The sequence below is a fragment of the Oncorhynchus clarkii genome, chromosome 24 (genome assembly GCF_045791955.1).
Source record: "Oncorhynchus clarkii lewisi isolate Uvic-CL-2024 chromosome 24, UVic_Ocla_1.0, whole genome shotgun sequence".
NCBI classification, from domain to species: Eukaryota; Metazoa; Chordata; class Actinopteri; order Salmoniformes; family Salmonidae; genus Oncorhynchus; species Oncorhynchus clarkii.
Window position 1 is genome coordinate 17610222 of NC_092170.1, and position 19439 is coordinate 17629660.

Here is a 19439-nt window from a genome sequence, read left to right on the forward strand (position 1 = left end):
AGCCCGCTTGGAGTTTGCCAGAAGTCACCTTGAAGGACTCTCAAACCATGAGAAACAAGATTCTCTCGTCTGATGAAACCAAGATTGAACTCTTTGGTCTGAATAGCAAGCTTCACCTCTGGCACCATCCTTACGGTGAAGCATGGTGGTGGCAGCATCATGCTGTGGGGATGTTTTTCAGTGGCAGGGACTGGGAGACTAGTCAGGATCGAGGGAAAGATAAACAGAGTAAGGTACAGAGAGATCCTTGATAAAAAACCTGCTCCCGAGCGCTCAGGACCTCAGACCTGGGCGAAGGTTCACCTTCCAACAGGACAACAACCCTAAGCACACAGCCAAGACAACGCAGGATTGGCTTCAGGACAAGTCTCTGAATGTCCTTGATTGGCCTAGCTAGAGCCCGGACTTGAATCCGATCAAACATCTCTGGAGAGATCTGAAAATAGCTGTACAGCAACGCTCCCCATCCAACCTGACAGAGCTTGAGAGGATCTGCAGAGAAGAATGGTAGAAACTCCCCAAATACAGGTGTGCCAAATTTGTAGCGTCATACCCAAGAAGACTCAAGGCTGTAATCGCTGCCAAATGTGCTTCAACAAAGTACTGAGTAAAGGGTCTGAATACTTATGTAAAAAGTTTGAAAGAAAACTGTATTTACTTTGTCATTTTGGGTATTGTGTGTAGTTTGATGAAAACTATTTAATCCATTTTAGAATAAGGCTGTAGTGTAACAACATTTTGAAAAAGTCAAAGTGTATGAAAACCTTCCGAATGCACTGTGTGTGTGTGTGTGTGTGTGTGTCTAACCCCGGGCACGTCGGTGAGGGTGCACCCAGAGAAGCGCTTGGCGAGCAGCCCCTCGAAGTTGGTGGTCCTCTGAATGGCAAACAGAAGCAGCTTGACCTCAATCTCTTTGGCCCGCGTCCGCATTACTTTGGCCAGCTCTGTCCTGGATGACACAGAGACACATAGGGTCGTCAATACGTCACATTGCAGCATGAATGACTGATCGCAGGTCAGTGCTCATGTAGGCTAACAAAGACTAAATCAACTGTCTACTGAATAGTGTTGGGATGATAGAGGAGCTATCAAAATAAATAAAGAGAATCACACACACATATATATATATATATAACTCCCAGTAACTTATTGGGTAAAACTCTCTAGGTATAGAGAGAGTGTGCAACTATTTATTTGTATATAGTAGCTTCCAGTTTATTTGCCGTTAGTCAACAAATTGGATGCAGTCTATCACAGTGTAATCCGTTTTGTCACCAAAGCCCCATATTCTACCCACCATTGCGACCTGTACGCTCTCGTTGGCTGACCCTCGCTTCATACTCGTCGCCAAACCCACTGGCTCCATGTCATCTACAAGACCCTGCTAGGTAAAGTCCCCCCTTATCTCAGCTCGCTGGTCACCATAGCATCTCCCACCTGTAGCACGCGCTCCAGCAGGTATATCTCTCTAGTCACCCCCAAAACCAATTATTTCTTTGGCCGCCTCTCCTTCCAGTTCTCTGCTGCCAATGACTGGAACGAACTACAAAAATCTCTGAAACTGGAAACACTTATCTCCCTCACTAGCTTTAAGCACCAACTGTCAGAGCAGCTCACAGATTACTGCACCTGTACATAGCCCACCTATAATTTAGCCCAAACAACTACCTCTTTCCCTACTGTATTTAATTTATTTATTTATTTTGCTCCTTTGCACCCCATTATTTTTTATTTCTACTTTGCACATTCTTCCACTGCAAAACTACCATTCCAGTGTTTTACTTGCTATATTGTATTTACTTCGCCACCATGGCCTTTTTTTGCCTTTACCTCCCTTATCTCACCTCATTTGCTCACATCGTATATAGACTTGTTTATACTGTATTATTGACTGTATGTTTGTTTTACTCCATGTGTAACTCTGTCGTTGTATGTGTCGAACTGCTTTGCTTTATCTTGGCCAGGTCGCAATTGTAAATGAGAACTTGTTCTCAACTTGCCAACCTAGTTAAATAAAGGTGAAAAATAAAAATAAAATTAAAAAAAGTCAGCACCTCCACACAGAATAATTCCCTGTGCTCCAGCTCATACATTTTATTAGGGGATGATAGAGCACAACTATTACAATAGTTGATAGAATGTGTAGACAGTGAGGCACTGGCTGTCTCAACAATTTCCAGCACAGGGGGTGTGTGTGTGGATACCTGGTGATGTGGCAGAACTCGACAGCGATGCGTTCGGTCATACGCCACTCTTCAGGAAACATGCGTCCGTACTTCTCCTCATAGTCCACCAGCTGACGCTTAATCCAGGCGTAGCGCCGGTCGATCTTATCCAGCCAAGCTACCTGGGTCAGTAGACAAACACACTTTCAGGTCAAATCAAATCAAATCAAATCAAATCAAATTTTATTTGTCACATACACATGGTTAGCAGATGTTAATGCGAGTGTAGCGAAATGCTTGTGCTTCTAGTTCCGACAATGCAGTAATAACAAGTAATCTAACTAACAATTCCAAAACTACTGTCTTATACACAGTGTAAGGGGATAAAGAATATGTACATAAGGATATATGAATGAGTGATGGTACAGAGCAGCATAGGCAAGATACAGTAGATGGTATCGGGTACAGTATGTACAAATGAGATGAGTATGTAAACAAAGTGGCATAGTATAGTATAAAGTGGCTAGTGATACATGTATTACATAAGGATACCGTCGATGATATAGAGTACAGTATATACGTATGCGTATGAGATGAATAATGTAGGGTAAGTAACATTTATATAAGGTAGCATTGTTTAAAGTGGCTAGTGATATATTTACATCATTTCCCATCAATTCCCATTAATTAAAGTGGCTGGAGTTGAGTCAGTGTCAGTGTGTTGGCAGCAGCCACTCAGTGTTAGTGGTGGCTGTTTAACAGTCTGATGGCCTTGAGATAGAAGCTGTTTTTCAGTCTCTCGGTCCCAGCTTTGATGCACCTGTACTGACCTCGCCTTCTGGATGATAGCGGGGTGAACAGGCAGTGGCTCGGGTGGTTGATGTCCTTGATGATCTTTATGGCCTTCCTGTGACATCGGGTGGTGTAGGTGTCCTGGAGGGCAGGTAGTTTGCCCCCGGTGATGCGTTGTGCAGACCTCACTACCCTCTGGAGAGCCTTACGGTTGAGGGCGGTGCAGTTGCCATACCAGGCGGTGATACAGCCCGCCAGGATGCTCTCGATTGTGCATCTGTAGAAGTTTGTGAGTGCTTTTGGTGACAAGCCGAATTTCTTCAGCCTCCTGAGGTTGAAGAGGCGCTGCTGCGCCTTCTTCACGATGCTGTCTGTGTGAGTGGACCAATTCAGTTTGTCTGTGATTAAAGTGTAACTGGAAAAAGATCAAATTCCAAGTTCATGCTTCAAAACCAACTTTATAAGAGGTTTTAAAGATATGGAATTTTGAGTAAAATATAACCTGATGTACAGTGAGGCATTGTTGGCAGAATAGGTGGATGCAGTTCAATGCATGATTAATATAATTCACCAATACATGTTTTGGTAGTCCAAAACAATATTGCTATCAGTTCGTAAATCACAGCTGCCGCCACCCATTCAGGACACACAATTTCAATGACTCAATATTTTGAACAAAAACGAACGACTGTAACTAAGGCTGGGAATGTCAATACAATCAAACTAGGAAAGGCAATGACCACAAGTCAGTCATTATGTGGCTAATAGGCTAGGGCACATGTCAAACAAGGCCCGCGGTCCTGTAAATAAGTCAACAGTTGAGTCATCGACAGTGCTTTCGGAAAGTTCAGACCAATACCTTTTCCACCTTTTGTTACATTACAGCCTTATTCTAACATTTATAAAATAGTTATTTCCCCCCTCAAACTACACACAATACCCCATAAGGACAAAGCAAACTGTTTTTTGTTTTTTTGGCAGCGATTAGAGCCTCGAGTCTTCTTGGGTATGACGCTACAAGCTTGGCACACCTGTATTTGGTGAGTTTCTCCCATTCTTCTGTGCAGATCCTCTCAAGCTCTGTCAGGTTGGATGGGGAGCGTTGCTGCACAGCTATTTTCATGTCTCTCCAGAGATGTTCGATCTGGTTCAAGTCCTGACTCTGGTTGGGCCAATCAAGGACATTCAGAGACTTGTCCCAAAGCCAATCCTGTGTTGTCTTGGCTGTGTGCTTAGGGTCTTTGTCCTGTTGGAAGGTCCCGAGCACTCTGGAGCAGGTTTTCATCAAGGATCTCTCAATCAGTTATCAAAACGTGAGTTGGAAAAAGCATGCATTAGCAGGCAAGCTGCAGAACGATGAGCAGGGTACTATTCCCCATCGCTTATCAGTGCAATTTTGACAGCCAACTAGCTAAAATGTTTGAAAGGGTTTACCTAATGTTCCCTCATTAGATTTTAGCTCTTCTCCCTCTGGCTAGTGTTAGTTGTTGATCTTGTTGATGTGCATAGGCAACTGAGAGAGCCTACCTTTTCATGTTTTTTTGATCAATAAGACTGTAGTTCCCTAATGTAAGAGGACTCCCATGGTATTTACATATTTGCAGAAATCCATTCAGGTGTATTTTGTGGCTTTTGGCAAATGCATTCTAATGATCTAAAGCTGTGCTGTTGCTACACCCTGTAAACACAGTCCAGTTCAAAGTGAATGATGGCAGGCCCGTGTGGCAAATGGCTTGTTAACACATAGGCCTAGGTCATGGGTCATGGACAAGACAGATGTTTTTATTAGGTATTATTTGCTGCAGTGTCTATTAATTGTCCAAACGCAAGGCGACATTTTCACAAATGCCTTACTGGACGTCATTCCCAAACATTCTATGAATTTATGAAAATGGGAAAATGACCATATCTAAGTGCTTGCTTGTCAGAAAATTGTATTCTTCCTGGGGGTGTTTATGAACAGATTTGAATAAGATTATGTTGCTAAAACGCTGTCAGTTCCACTTTAATGCTTAGCAGTACAATAAACTGAAACTCACGTCCTGGTTCTCCTGGAAGAGCACCATGTACTCAGAGAGGTGCTGTCTGATGAACTTCTTGATGATCTCCTGTTTGATGCGAGGGTCCAAGACGTTGGCCACCAGACAGGCATCCCTCAGAACGTTACTGGGTCCCCCTGTTCTCTGGGGATATAGAGTACACACACAAAATACCTTGGGGTAACACACACACAATTATAATATACATTATATAATGTATAGTCAGTCATACATATACAATTGTTTAATGAAGCTCATATGATAACACACAAGGCATTCATAGCACAAAAATATTCACCTTTGACCCCTGAGCGGGGAAGGCCTCTTCGAAGTCTGCCAGGATCTGAGTCCCCAGCTCACTTTGGGCTGCTTTCACCCTGTGGATGACACAAACAGTGGAGAAACATTGAGAAAACATTGCCATCGTGAAAGCTGGAACTGGGTATAGAGCTGGTGTAGCATAACTGTAGATATTTTCATAATGCAACGGTTTCCCAAATGGTAGCTAGGTTGAGAGGGACCCACTGGTAAGTCGTGACTGACTGCTTTCAGGCCGTGGCAAAACTGGCATGACTTGGGCCAGTGGTTGTGTTAACTAATTGGGTCAGAGATATTCCAGAAGTCTTTATTGGGTCACACAGTGCATCACATAGTTCCATGGTGGGAACCAGAACCACTGGCTTAAGAGGAGAGGACACACAGGCACATACCCATGGTGAGAACTAGAACCACTGGCCTAATGTGATGAGTGAATTTGGTAGGGCATTTTGAGTCCAATCCTAGAGCAACAAGAAGAACCTTCCAGAATAAACCAGATGGATGCCATGCCACAGGGCAGGCAGTGCCCTGCAGATGCCCCTGACAATCAGTCAGACCCACGCTACAGCTGTCCTTCTGTCTGGTCATCCCTCCATTTATGTTTGTCAATTTCTTCTGAAGACTGTTTATTTTTTTCTCCCATTTACCCTTTTCCAGATAACAAAGCAGTGGTGGTCAGAGAGTGTGTGGGTGGCTTTGAATGATATTGGACACACAGACACAAGCCTGGATAAACATAAAAGTTTATGGAAGAAAAAAAACATTAAAATGACCCCTCCCACACACACACACAAACACACTTCCTTACTCTCCTAAATTCATGTTCTTATCATCCACTCCAAGGCAAACAGAGCAGATAGCCTAGCTAGCTCCCCCGGCCAGAGAGACACAGGGACTAGCTGGGTTGAGGGCTGAACACAGACCGTACTCTGGTATGGGGTCTGGACTAGTGCTTAACACAACCCACAACTGATCCTGTGAAGGGGAAAGAAGAGGGAGAACAAAGGCCTACTTTTCAATCACACACAAAGAAACACTCGTTCTCTCTCAAACACAATTTTCCTATCCGGCACACACACACACTCTCTCTCTCAAACACACCCAGCAGAAGGAAAGCCCGAGCCCTCAGTGGAAAGAAATGTCTGCATAAAAAAGTTCCTATTCAGTACATTCCTTCCTGTGTATTTCAGCAGCCTGCAGCCTCCTCTCCTCCCTCAGTAAATATTAAACAGGATCTGATTCTGATGAGCACAACAGAATACCTCTGGGATCTACAGGCTTGGCCTGGCTGCAGTCTAAATTATTGATTGAGGACCTCTTTGTAGTTGAATGTGATTGCTTTTATTAAATATGTTTAATTTTGTTTATTGTGCTGAATTATATTGTTTTATACACACACACACACACATACACACACACACACACACATATATATGTATGTAGTTTAAATGTGTAATGTGTACAGGGCTCTTGTAAAATAGATGTTTAATTTCAATGTGACTCCCTGTTTAAATAAAATAGCAATACTGTTAGGGAGAGCACCAATAATTAAAAAAAAACAGTGGCGTTAGGGATGAATACAATAATGACAGGAACATTGAGGTGACTGGGAAATACAGTATGATGCATGCAAGATCGAGCTGTGTTTGTTTGAAATACTGATTGTTTCCCTACAGTATTACTGGTACAGTGTTATGGTCAGTTCAGAAAGGGAATGTGTTTGAGCATGGCGTGTGTGTGCGTGTGTGGTTACCTCTCTGAGAGCTGTCTGATCTGAGGGATGCCCATGTATTTGTGGAAGTGTTCCAGCACGTTGACCACCCCCTGTAGCAGGTTAGCCACCTCGCCATACTGCCTCCTCCTCGTCATGGCCCTGGGACACACACAGAACACATCACCTGCAGATCTAGCTTAGAGTCCTGTCTAGTGGCTATGCATTTCTATTTGATTTATTTCACCTTTATTTAACCAGGTAGGCTAGTTGAGAACAAGTTCTCAAGCAGCCACTTCAACATGTAGTCAATGGTATATGTGCCAAACTAAGACAGACCCAGCACCTTGGCTTGAGGCAGTAAAAGTGCACAATGGTTTCCAATGATCTTTAGTATTCCTTTCTATGTGCCAACTGATAACTCGAGATGCACATACAGAGGTACATTTTCGCACAAATCTTCCATTGACAACAACGCATGTATTACAAGAAAGTCTGAGTTGCCCACAAATATTTAACTTAGGAGTCATCCCTGTGTAACTTCTCGATGGGTGCTTTTCAAACAGTTGGCCCTTTCCTCCATGCCCATAGGTGGCACTGTGAGTACCCACTCTAGAGAGTCAACGCCCCCGGCCAGCATGTGCAGGTGGTTGAGGGTGGTGATGGAGGTGGTCAGGTGACGCTTAGCATGGTCCAGCTGTTTGATGTCCCGCGTTATCTCTTTGACCTGAGAGAGGGGGGTAGAGAGAGGATGAAGGGAAAGAGAAAGGAGATAGAAGGGGTGAGAGAGGACACAAATGAGAGAGAGACGAGGGATGAGAAAGAGGGGGGAGGTGAGGGTGAGAGAGAGACGAGGGATGAGAGAGGGAGGAGGTGAGGGTGAGAGAGAGACGAGGGATGAGAAAGAGGGGGAGGTGAGGGTGAGTGAGAGAGAGACGAGGGATGAGAAAGAGGGAGAGAGAGAGAGACGAGAGATGAGAAAGAGGGGGGAGGTGAGGGTGAGAGAGACGAGAGATGAGAAAGAGGGGGGAGGTGAGGGTGAGAGAGAGACGAGGGATGAGAAAGAGGGGGGAGGTGAGGGTGAGAGAGAGACGAGGGATGAGAAAGAGGGGGGAGGTGAGGGTGAGAGAGAGACGAGGGATGAGAGAGGGGGGAGGTGAGGGTGAGAGAGAGAGACGAGGGATGAGAAAGAGAGGGGGGAGGTGAGGGTGAGTGAGAGAGAGACGAGGGATGAGAAAGAGGGGGGAGGTGAGGGTGAGAGAGACGAGAGATGAGAAAGAGGGGGAGGTGAGGGTGAGAGAGAGACGAGGGATGAGAAAGTGGGGGGAGGTGAGGGTGAGAGAGATGAAGGATGAGAAAGAGGGGGGAGGTGAGGGTGAGAGAGATGAGGGATGAGAAAGAGGGGGGAGGTGAGGGTGAGAGAGACGAGGGATGAGAAAGAGGGGGGAAGTGAGGGTGAGAGAGAGATGAGAAAGAGGGGGAGGTGAGGGTGAGAAAGACGAGGGATGAGAAAGAGGGGGGAAGTGAGGGTGAGAGAGAGTGACGAGGGATGAGAAAGAGGGGGAGAGAGAGAGAGACGAGAGATGAGAAAGAGGGGGGAGGTGAGGGTTAGAGAGACGAGAGATGAGAAAGAGGGGGGAGGTGAGGGTGAGAGAGAGACGAGGGATGAGAAAGAGGGGGGAGGTGAGGGTGAGAGAGATGAAGGATGAGAAAGAGGGGGGAGGTGAGGGTGAGAGAGACGAGGGATGAGAAAGAGGGGGGAAGTGAGGGTGAGAGAGAGATGAGAAAGAGGGGGAGGTGAGGGTGAGAGAGACGAGGGATGAGAAAGAGGGGGGAGGTGAGGGTGAGAGAGAGTGACGAGGGATGAGAAAGAGGGGAGAGGTGAGGGTGAGAGAGAGAGAGAGAGAGAGAGAGATGAGAAAGAGGGGAGCGGTGAGGGTGAGAGAGAGAGAGATGAGAAAGAGGGGGAGGTGAGGGTGAGAGAGACGAGGGATGAGAAAGAGGGGGGAGGTGAGGGTGAGAGAGTGACGAGGGATGAGAAAGAGGGGGGAGGTGAGGGTGAGAGAGTGACGAGGGATGAGAAAGAGGGGAGAGGTGAGGGTGAGAGAGAGAGAGAGATGAGAAAGAGGGGAGAGGTGAGGGTGAGAGAGAGAGAGAGAGATGAGAAAGAGGGGGAGGTGAGGGTGAGAGAGACGAGAGATGAGAAAGAGGGGGGAGGTGAGGGTGAGAGAGAGAGCGCGTGGAAGGGAGATGGAAGAGTAAGACATACCTGTTTGAGTTGACACATAATTGCTACAACATACACATTGGGTTCCCCTCTCCCTGTTTACCCACCCAATCCAGCGTCCTTCCTGCGACCCCCCACGTAATGTTCTTCTATCCTTCTGGGCACCTAAAATACATTTCAATTCAAAATCCTAACCCGTAAACCTAATCCTAATTGTAACCCTAGCCCTAAACCTAACTCCTAAACTTAAAATAGCCTTCGTCCTCCTGGGGACATGGGAAATGTCCCCACGGTGGAGAATTTTCCTTGTTTTACTGTTCTTGTGGGGAATTTGGGGGATTTTAGGTCTAACCCACACACACCAGGAGAATTACCTCCACTCATAACAACACTACATGTCCCAAGAGGATGTCAGAGGGGGCACCCTCAGTCACACACACCCTAAAGCTTTAGACAGGGTAGACAAGATGGCTCCTGTGAGGTGGTCTGGCTGTGTTTTGTTTGTTTACTCACCATTTGCTCGGATTTCTCAGCCTTGTCCTTAATGTCTTTGATTTTGCCAAAGAGCTGGCCGATGGCTACCTGGGCCTCTGCCAGTGCCTGGGAGAGAGAGAAAGAAAGAAAAAGAGAGACAGGTTTGAAAGATGTCATTTAGGTACCAGCAATCTCTAAAGAAGTTTACTTTCTGGCAGACATCTCTTCAGACACATTGGGATGAAGCTGACATCTAGCATTAAGGCAAAGAGGGATTATTTTCAACTTCTAGCCTGGTACCAGATCTGTTTGTTTGCCGTGACAATGGCCATAGGAGTTGGCAAGACAGCAAAATAGACTTGGGACCAGACTATTTAGTCTCTCCTTACAGCAGGCCAGAAGCAAGTATTCACGCAAGAATTTGGCTCTGGGTTTGGAGATTACAGGCTAATCAAACCAATCACTATATCTTATTTAGTAGGAAAACCCAGGGACATTCTGGAGTCATGCTATTCTCCTCTCTTCCTCGTCAGGTCGTATTTATAGCGCCTCATCAGGGGGATGGAAAACCAAACAAAATGGCGTGATGAGAAACCAGTAGGAACGGCGTGGGGATGAGAAACCTCTCCCACAGTTTGCTCTCACATTCCAGTTGGTAAGAAGAGCGGTCTCTCCCTACTGCCAACCGATGCACAGAGAGAGAGATGTCCAACTACTCATTCCCAACCCAATAGCCATGGATTTGAACCCCAACAACCCATGTTATAGACTGACTGACTAATGGAATAGCCAGTGGACCTGCTTATGACATGTGTTATAACATCGCTTATAGAGAGAGGTGCAAAGCAAAATGTCAAATAAAGTGCAACTCTGATCAAAAGATGAATCTCTAACTCTCTCAAAATGTAGGCCTAGTAACTAGTGTTTGGCCACAAATTCTTGAAACAATCAGAGTGGAGGGGAACAGAGTGGTGCTTCTTTCACAGAGAAGTAAACTAATTGCTATGTTTCCCTTTTAGGCCACACAGCTGGGCTTTGATGGTCTGAGCTGGGCTTTGGCACTGCCATCCAATGCCTGGGTAATTGGGGGTAGCTGGTCCCAACACTGGTCCAGCGTGGGGTGTCTGTGTCTGTGGGGGGCCTCTCCTCTCCTTCTCACAGATGGAATCCTAACAGCCGGCACCAGCTGCCCAAGGAATGTACCACTTTTACAAGGCTCTTCAAAAACGCAAGTGGACGAACAGGGCAAATGCAAACACACACAATCTGCGTTGTTGACCGCGGTGGATTCCTTTTTGGCTCTGCAGGAAGCAGCATCTATTCTGTTTAGAGGCCTAGCATGATGACAGGGTCACAGAGCCAGACAAGGTCTCACACACACACACACACACACACACCTTTCAGTTAAACCAGCAGGCATGGAGGACAGGCTCTGATAATAACCATGTAGTCCATCTGTTACCAGGAAAAAGTGAGGAAAGTCTGGGGCAGGAAGCTGAGAACCTTGGTCGGTCATGACCTGTTGAGGGTTGCCACTGGCCAGGACGATCAACATACTTTGAATACTTTACAAAATGCTTCCTTTCCGCCTTACTTCCTTGAGCTTACCATTGACTGATCTATATCTGATTAAATAAGTGAAAGAAAGGTCTCAACCGTAACTGCTTCCACCAATCCAACCCTCTCAGATCTTTGATTACCTCAGGGAGGGAGGGCGGGAGGATGTTATTTTGATTCAAACAGGCCCCTAGAGACAAACTACCTCTAACCACCTTAAGAACCCACCAGAATACTAATTCCAAAGCCCCTCATTCACAACAACCTAAGGCCCAATCAAACAACCAATACCAAGAACACACACAGACACACACACTAAGTAGAGTCCATAGTCTGAAGACCTTGATAAAGAATTAGACTGGAGAAGCTGCTCAGTGAGCCAGCCTGTCTGGCCTCTCTTCTCCAAATGTTAATTTCCTACATTTAGCCTAATCGCCAAAGTGTCTGAGCATTGGGAAAGGAGTGGGGAGACCACAGCCCAGCACACTTCTGCCTGGCTGAGATCGCTATCTTTACTACGCCCACATCCATCCCCTGTTCCAACCCAGTCCCAGACGGGGAGAGGCCATATTTCAACCCTGCAGAAATAGAGCACTGTCTGCCACACATGTGGACTCTATTTGGGGATTTTTGGAGGAGGAGGGGAAGCCAGGGGGCGGTTAGAGGGGGGTTTCTTCACTGACAGATATGAAGAGATGTGGATGTACCCCACAATGACAAGTCACACATTCCTCCTATCCACAGACCCTGTAGTTTATGGGGTAAGCCTAGGTTGTACATTTATTATTTATTTATTGAACAAAGCAAAGTGAGTTAAGAACAAATTCTTATTTACAATGACGGCCTACCCCGGCCAAACCCTCCCTAAACCCGGACGACGCTGAGCTAATTGTGCACCGCCCTATGGGACTCCCGATAACAGCCGGTTGTGATACGGCCCGGGATCAACCCCGGGTCTGTAGTGACGCCTCTAGCAGTGCAATGCAGTGCCTTAGACCGCAGTGCCACTCGGTCCCCCTGAAATAGTGAATGAATACATATTGAACATGCAAAAAACAGCATACAAGGCATTCTTCATATGTACATAGCTGAACAATCACATACATTTGTTAAGAAAGCAAACAGGCGAGGCAACAATAAGTAGCCAATTGTCTGAACTAAGTACTCCATGATAACAAGGACAGAAATATGTTCTGATTTATTACAGGAGAGGGCAAAGCCATTGAGAATCCAGTATATACAGCTGGATGCTTGGTCCATAGAAATAGAATGAGCATTGGTTTGTATGGGCATGTCCATTCTAGTCAATCTATTTCTGTGGTTGGGTGGGCCACACGTGTGTCCAAATTACATGGTAACCATCACATTAACCCAGTGTTAAAGGATATGTTCATATTGTTTTGGGGAACAGGCAACAGCAACACATCAACATCAAACAGAGAATGAGAAAGAGAAAGCGAGGGAGAGAGGAAGAGGGTAATCGAGAGTTTTCCGTACTGCATGTAATATATTGTGTTTTGTGTGCTTAGGTCACAAAATTAATTTCCATGTAAGTGGACAATAAAGTATATTGTATGAAAAACCGAGAAACAAAGAAAAGATAGGAAGGGATACACCGCAGATGAAAGAGCAGAGAACCCAACTTGAAGCAGTAAACCTCCCTTCCTGAGTTTAGATGAAATATTTATGTTATGTTTGCTTCTCAAGGAGGTTCCCATTCCGTCTCAGTGTTCCTAATAAGTACATCCAGATGCTAGGAGCTACAGTAACACATCTGCAACACACACACGTAAGACATTTGCATGGACACACACACACAATAGCCATAACCCATCCACATGACGCCCGGGCGGATCCCCACCCGCTGCCTCGTTGACGACCATAAAGCCCCACAGCTGACCTGACCATGTGGGGACATCAAGCTGCACATGGGAAAAGTTTGGTGCTTAGCTGAATAATGGCTATGGTGACTGAGCTATGCAAGCTCAATGCTGTTAACATTTTCTGGCATGAATGGCTAGGCTACGTGTAATTGATAACAAATGTTGGTTTGTGAATGAGCCTCTCTAGCCTAGTGACTAGAGTGTTGGGCCAGTAACCAGAAGGTTGCTGGATCGAATCCCAGAGCTGACAAGGTAAAAATCTGTCGTTCTGCCCCTGCCTGAGCAAGGTATTTTAACTCTGTTCCCCGGGCGCAGAAGACGTGGATGTCCCTGGGCGACACTCAGGAAGGGGCTCCCGAGTGGCGCAGTAGTCTAAGGCACTGCATCTAAGTGCAAGAGGTGTCACTGCAGTCCCTGGTTCGAATCCAGGCTGCATCACTTCCCATGATTGGGAAGTGCACAATCGGCCCAGCGTCACCTGGGTAGGCTGTCATTGTAAATAAGAATTACTTCTTAACTGACTTGCCTAGTTAAATAAAATATTTTTAAAAAGTCAATTAAGGCAACCCCCCCCCCCCCGCGCCTGCCTCTCTGATTCAGAGGGGTTGGGTTAAATGCGGAAGTTGAATACATTCAGTTGGACAACTGACTAGGTATCCTCCTTTCCCCACTCCCATAACGTCCCACCCTCCCCCAAAACTGAGCCTCTGCAACTCACTCTCCCATACTGACTCATTGCTTGTTGAGAACAATTAATCAATTTCCTCAGGGCAGAAATAACTTCCCCTTTTAGTTTTGGCTGCATAGTATCATAATCAGTATGTCTGAGAGCAAATTGTGAATCACATAAAATTGTTCCCTCTGAGATTGTAAAGACTAAAGAGAATGGCGAGGAATGGAAAAAACTAGAGTTGACTTGGGATTGAGGCAGTTTAAACTGCAGTGAGCCAGAGTGAGACATGTTTGGCCTTCTGGTCCATGTTACCATGACGATAGGCTGGACAGACAAACCACTTGTAGCTACTTTTGACAGCTGCTTAGTAGAAGAGCTAGCGAACAACAACAAACCAGTCAGAACTGCTTATACAAGGAAGAGAAGACTGAATGGAATGTGTGTGTGTGCATGTAATTCCATCAATCAACAACATCAAAGAGCCCCCTCCTAGTTCTAAGACTCTGATATGCACCTACACCAACATACATACACCCAATATCCCTGGCATTCTGATTCCATCTACCCCTTGCCTGGGGATTGGGCATCTGAAGCAGACACCTCCATCCCCACCCTGCTGATCACTGCCAGTCTGCCGCCCCTACAGACTAAATACAAGGGAAATCTTAACAGTCCTTCTCCACCTCAGTTCTTTTTCTTTTCCCTTTCTTTGTCATTAGGAGCGCTCAATTAATTAGGTGGATTTGGCACCTTCGGACACACTCTGCCAAACTAGAGCCCCAGGCGAGCTAAATCAAATCCCGCTCTCCTCTTCTCTCAGTCTCCATCTCTGGCTGTAAAGAACACATCTCCACATTTCTGTCTGCAAATAGGATTTTCCCTCAGCTCTTTGGGAGATGTGGATTGTTCAGTGGGCCTCAGCTACGAGACCACAAGACCCAGAAACCCAACGGTAGAGTACAGTGTCATGCTTGCCGTGCCTACCAACCTCATGGGTTAGTGGATTCTGTCCAGAACACTTCTGATAATCCAGTGGAAACAGAGCAGGACGGGACCACCATCCCAGAAACACACAACACACACACACACACACAGAAACAGCTCCCCCATCAGGTGTCACGCCTCAAAACCACAGTTCCCTGACAGAGCGAGAGTCTGAGTTAAATCAAGGCTTTTTTCTGACTTTCTCAGACGAGAAATGGCGGGACACCAAGCCACAGGTCCAAATGTAATCCCTGAATAATGAAGGGTAATCTTTTCCTTTAAGACAGCAGTAGTTCTAACAGTAGGGAATGAGATGGTTCTGACTCATCCTGTCCTTTTCCATGGTATTAGTGAGGACAGAGGAACAGAAAAAGGAGCACCAACATATTTGTCTGGGTTAGAAGGACTAATCCTGGGGAAAAGGTTGCAAAACATAATCTCAACCAGTCTGTTGGAGGGGTGATGTGTGTGTATGTGTGTAGTCAGTGTGAGACTGAAGCAACATGCTACAGTCTTGTAGCCCCAAAGTCAACCCTCTGTGGGGGCCCGCCAGTGTAGACTGACTGGCCGGTCTCTCTCGTCACCAAAAGGCCCTACTGTGTCTAACAGTAAACTGCTACTGCTATTCATCTGTCACAGCATGCTGTCGCTGAGCCCAGTGCTTAAAGCCAAGCATAACAAAACACTGCCTGCCACACACACACACACATTACCCCCCCTTCCAAACATGAGCTTACACATGCACACAGCTTAGTCCTTAATTAGCTCATTAATAACAACCAACCAACAACCAAACTATTTACACAGTCAGGGGCAGTTTCTAGGAAAATTAACCAATAACAACACACTGAAGAGTAATCCCCTCACTCACCTGTCTGCCATCCTGCCCCACATTGGTCTGACCTCTCACCACCATCCTGATGTTGTCATCCAGACGCCTGAAACACACACACAAAATCAATAATATTATGTCAAACTCATCTTTAAAAAAACGTCAACCAAAACCACTCAATGAAGTCACTCACCGAATCTTCAGACGGATCTTGTTGACCACATCATCTATATTTGCCAGTGACTGTGAGGAAACAGGGGTATCATGATTATCAATTGACCAAAATCTACTCCCCCACATAAAACCAAGTTGCATGGACTGATTTGAATGATGAAGGATCCTTTTCTAATGTTACAAAGGTATGCAGGCAGCGCCACCTACTGGGCATGATTATTACTTTCGACTTGGTCAATCAGACCTTTGTTTTGCTAGGCCATATACATTTCACAAAATGTTTAATGAATTTCATTTTTTGAAATGAAGGTGAGCAAACGACCAAATAAAAATAAGTAAAACACTTTTTAAAAATACTATAGGATCTTTAATTAAAAAGAAAGGAGGACCAAGGCACTCATCATATAATTAATTTACATGCCTTTATTTGTATGGAATGTTCAATAGAAACAAAGTTGTAAAAAATCCGACACGTTTCGGCTACAAGGTCTGTTTGATACGAGCAGGGTGCGCCGCGCTCAGCCGCTTTGCACGGTCACGTGGCAGGCCATAGCCTGGTTCAACACAGGGCAGCTTAATCGAATCCCCTCAATCAGTATTTCGACAGAGCGTGCCTACAACATCAAGGAGCCTTTCCAGGCGAGATTCCCTATAAACACGCCACTTCGATACAACTATGACCGTTAAGTGATTTTTTCATAGCAGGTTAGGAGAACTTACGCAGCAGGTTAGGATAATTAGGTTAAGATTAGGAAAAGGGGCCTCCCAAGTGGCGCAGTGGTCTAAGGCACTGCATCGCAGTGCTAGCTGTGCCACTAGAGATTCTGGGTTCAAGTCCAGGCTCTGTCACGGCCGTGACCGGGAGACCCATGGAGCACAATTGGCCCAGCGTCATCTGGGTTAGGGGAGGATTGTCCCATCTCATACCAGCAACTCCTGTGGCGGCGCCAGGTGTATGGTGTTTCCTCCGGCGGAAGCCGCAAGAAGCAGTGCGGCTTGGTTGGGTTGTGTTTCAAAGGACGCATTGTTCTCGACCTTCGCCTCTCCCGAGTCCATATGGGAGTTGCAGCGATGAGTGTAACTACCAATTGGATACCACGAAAAAGGGGTACAAATTAAAATTACATTTATTTAAAAAATAAAAAAGGTTAGGGAAAATGCTCGCCTAACCTGCTAAGAAAAGTCACGCAGTGTTTTTAGGGAGTCCCTTTCCAGATTGAAGCCAGGAAGACTTCAAGTTTGGTGTCAGCCAGGTGCTAGACTATAACTTTTTTATTATCATGTAACAACATAGTTTTGCTTAGAATCACAGAAGTATCCAAGACTAGAGTGTAACATAAAATAACTTTAGTTTCTTTGAAGTAATGGACTCCAGTCTTACCTGCTCAGTGGGAAACAATGTATTGATGTATTCCACAGCATTAAAATCTGCTCTGTCCAATGGGTCTTGACTGGGGAAAACCTAAGGCATAAAAAAAGATGACTCAATGAATACGTTGTTGGTTCTTCATTGCTTAACACCTAGCCTATACAGTGGTTAATAGCTAGCTAAAGTTACTATCTATGTAGCTAGCCTAACAAACAGTTTTCCTAATGAATTAGAATCAACAACCATGCATTTTGTAAAGAAGGCTGATTTCATGCATTTCACTAATGACATTTTCAGATAATTATCTTACTGTAACTAGGTGATGTTGTACAAAGCTAGCTAGTCTGCTAACTAAGTTAGCTAGAAATACAAAACTATACACTGACAATATGATGACTGTTGACATGTATTAAAAATAGCTAACGTTAGTAGCTAACTAGGATAGCAAGACAGCTAACGTTAGGTAAGCTATCTAGCTCATGCCTGAATACAGACTACCATTTTCATTGTAGATAAGAAACGTATCCTTCTTAGCACATGATTACCTGCTCGATGGCCAACTGCACCTCTGGAGTAAGATGCAAAATAGCCTCCAAATCCTCCGAAAATTCAAATTCTTCCTCCTCCATCATCATGCACAGCTAGCAAACTACCGCAGAAAGCCGAGGCAGGTCACTTCCTTCACCTTGTTCTTCTTCTTCTCTTCTTCTGTGGATTTTAAGTGGCGTTTGGCAACCAACATTAAGGTGTATTACCGTCACTAACTGGATTGGAGCGTGGACCAGAGCCAGGGAAGGTCTACATCCTACCCAATAGTATCGTCTTCCTAAGGAAACTAAATACATAATTAAATGCTACATCGACTGAAGATTTCCCCAAAAGTGCACTTAATCTTGGCTCTTCAACCCCATTACACCTCAAATCTAATAACAATCGCTCTCTTTCCATCCCATATTTCTGACACTGAAATAGAACGTGTTTCACTGTCTCTATCTCCTCCTGACACTGATCGCGCCTCCCAGTCAGATGTTTTCCCACCAATTTCAATGTACTATTGAGCCTTCTGTGTCCCAATCTCATAATTGTTATTACACTTTCCTCCCTTCTCCCTCGGCCTGAGGACCCTCCCTGCCCACACCTTTTAATGACTCTAATACCGGGCGCAGATGATGTGGATGTCGATTAAGGCAGCCCCCCCGCACCTCTCTAATTCAGAGGAGTTGGGTTAAATGTGGAAGTAACATTTCAATTGAATATATTCAGTTGTACAACTGACTAGGTATCCCCCTTTCCCTTTTTTTTTGTCTTCACTTCACTTCCTTTTCCACAACTCTTGCCATTTGTTTTTAACCACTGCTTTTATCAATCCCTTAGCATCTGTTTTACTGATTGACAATTCCATCTCAACATTAGGATGTTTAAGAGTCTGCTTGGCGATAACATCCACCTCCTCATTCACCTCTACTCCCACATGAGCTGGTATGCAGAGGAACATCACAAATATCCCCATCTGTCTCACCCTAAAAAACTCAAACAATACATCCAATCTGCTCCGAAATACAAATTAATTTAAGCTCATCAGCGCTGCACGGCGGTCAGAGCAGATGACTACCCTGTCTGGCCTCACGTCTTCCAGCCACTCTGCAGCCAAGAGTATGGCCATTGATGGGTTCTGACTTCTACACCTGAAATATGAAATATCCTTGTTCATGGTACTGAGGGAGAGAGGGGAATGCATGTTATTGTTATACATCAGGTATCATGTGGAAGGGAGAAGGGCCACGGTCTGGTACAAGTCAACAGGACAGCCGTGAGTTAGGGAGGTGTGAGGAATTTGGGCCGAGGTCAGGTCAGAAGAAGTGAGAAAGAACAGACATCACTAAAGTCTTGTCTAGCAACAGAGGTGTATTGGCTGTCTAGATGTGTAGCAGGAGACTCAGCATAGGAGAAAGGTTTAAATGACACTGCTTCTGTGGGTGAATAAACTTGTTTTGAGCGTTTCATAGTTGTCCGTTAGTTTTTACTCTGTTTATTTAGAACTTAACACAATCAACTCCATTGTGTAAACAGATAAATTATCCGTTGCTCTTTTTGTCACTGCCACCTTAAACCCGGGAACACGAAAAGCTGCACCTGTCCTCCCTGTTTTAGGGTCCTTAGATCCATCTGTTAATATAGTTAAGAAAGCATAGTATTGTGTTCTTAAATGGTAACTTACAACTCCTTCCTCAACAGCTCAAG

General features: G+C 45.3%; 1 protein-coding gene across 1 annotated transcript in view; it reads right to left on the reverse strand.

Annotated features, from left to right (window-relative positions):
- LOC139382495 (vacuolar protein sorting-associated protein 53 homolog) overlaps positions 1–17861 on the reverse strand; it is a 31816-nt gene extending 13955 nt beyond the window's left edge. Inside the window, exons 1-11 of the mRNA XM_071126580.1 lie at positions 17744–17861; positions 17211–17291; positions 15849–15898; positions 15695–15761; positions 9766–9852; positions 7637–7752; positions 7068–7187; positions 5295–5373; positions 4997–5140; positions 2205–2347; positions 808–949 (exon numbers count right to left, since the gene is read on the reverse strand). Of these exons, the coding sequence (XP_070982681.1) occupies positions 808–949; positions 2205–2347; positions 4997–5140; positions 5295–5373; positions 7068–7187; positions 7637–7752; positions 9766–9852; positions 15695–15761; positions 15849–15898; positions 17211–17291; positions 17744–17833 (1119 nt within the window). The 5' untranslated portion in view covers positions 17834–17861. The remainder of the gene's footprint in view (positions 1–807; positions 950–2204; positions 2348–4996; positions 5141–5294; positions 5374–7067; positions 7188–7636; positions 7753–9765; positions 9853–15694; positions 15762–15848; positions 15899–17210; positions 17292–17743) is intronic.
- Positions 17862–19439: the final 1578 nt, after the last annotated feature.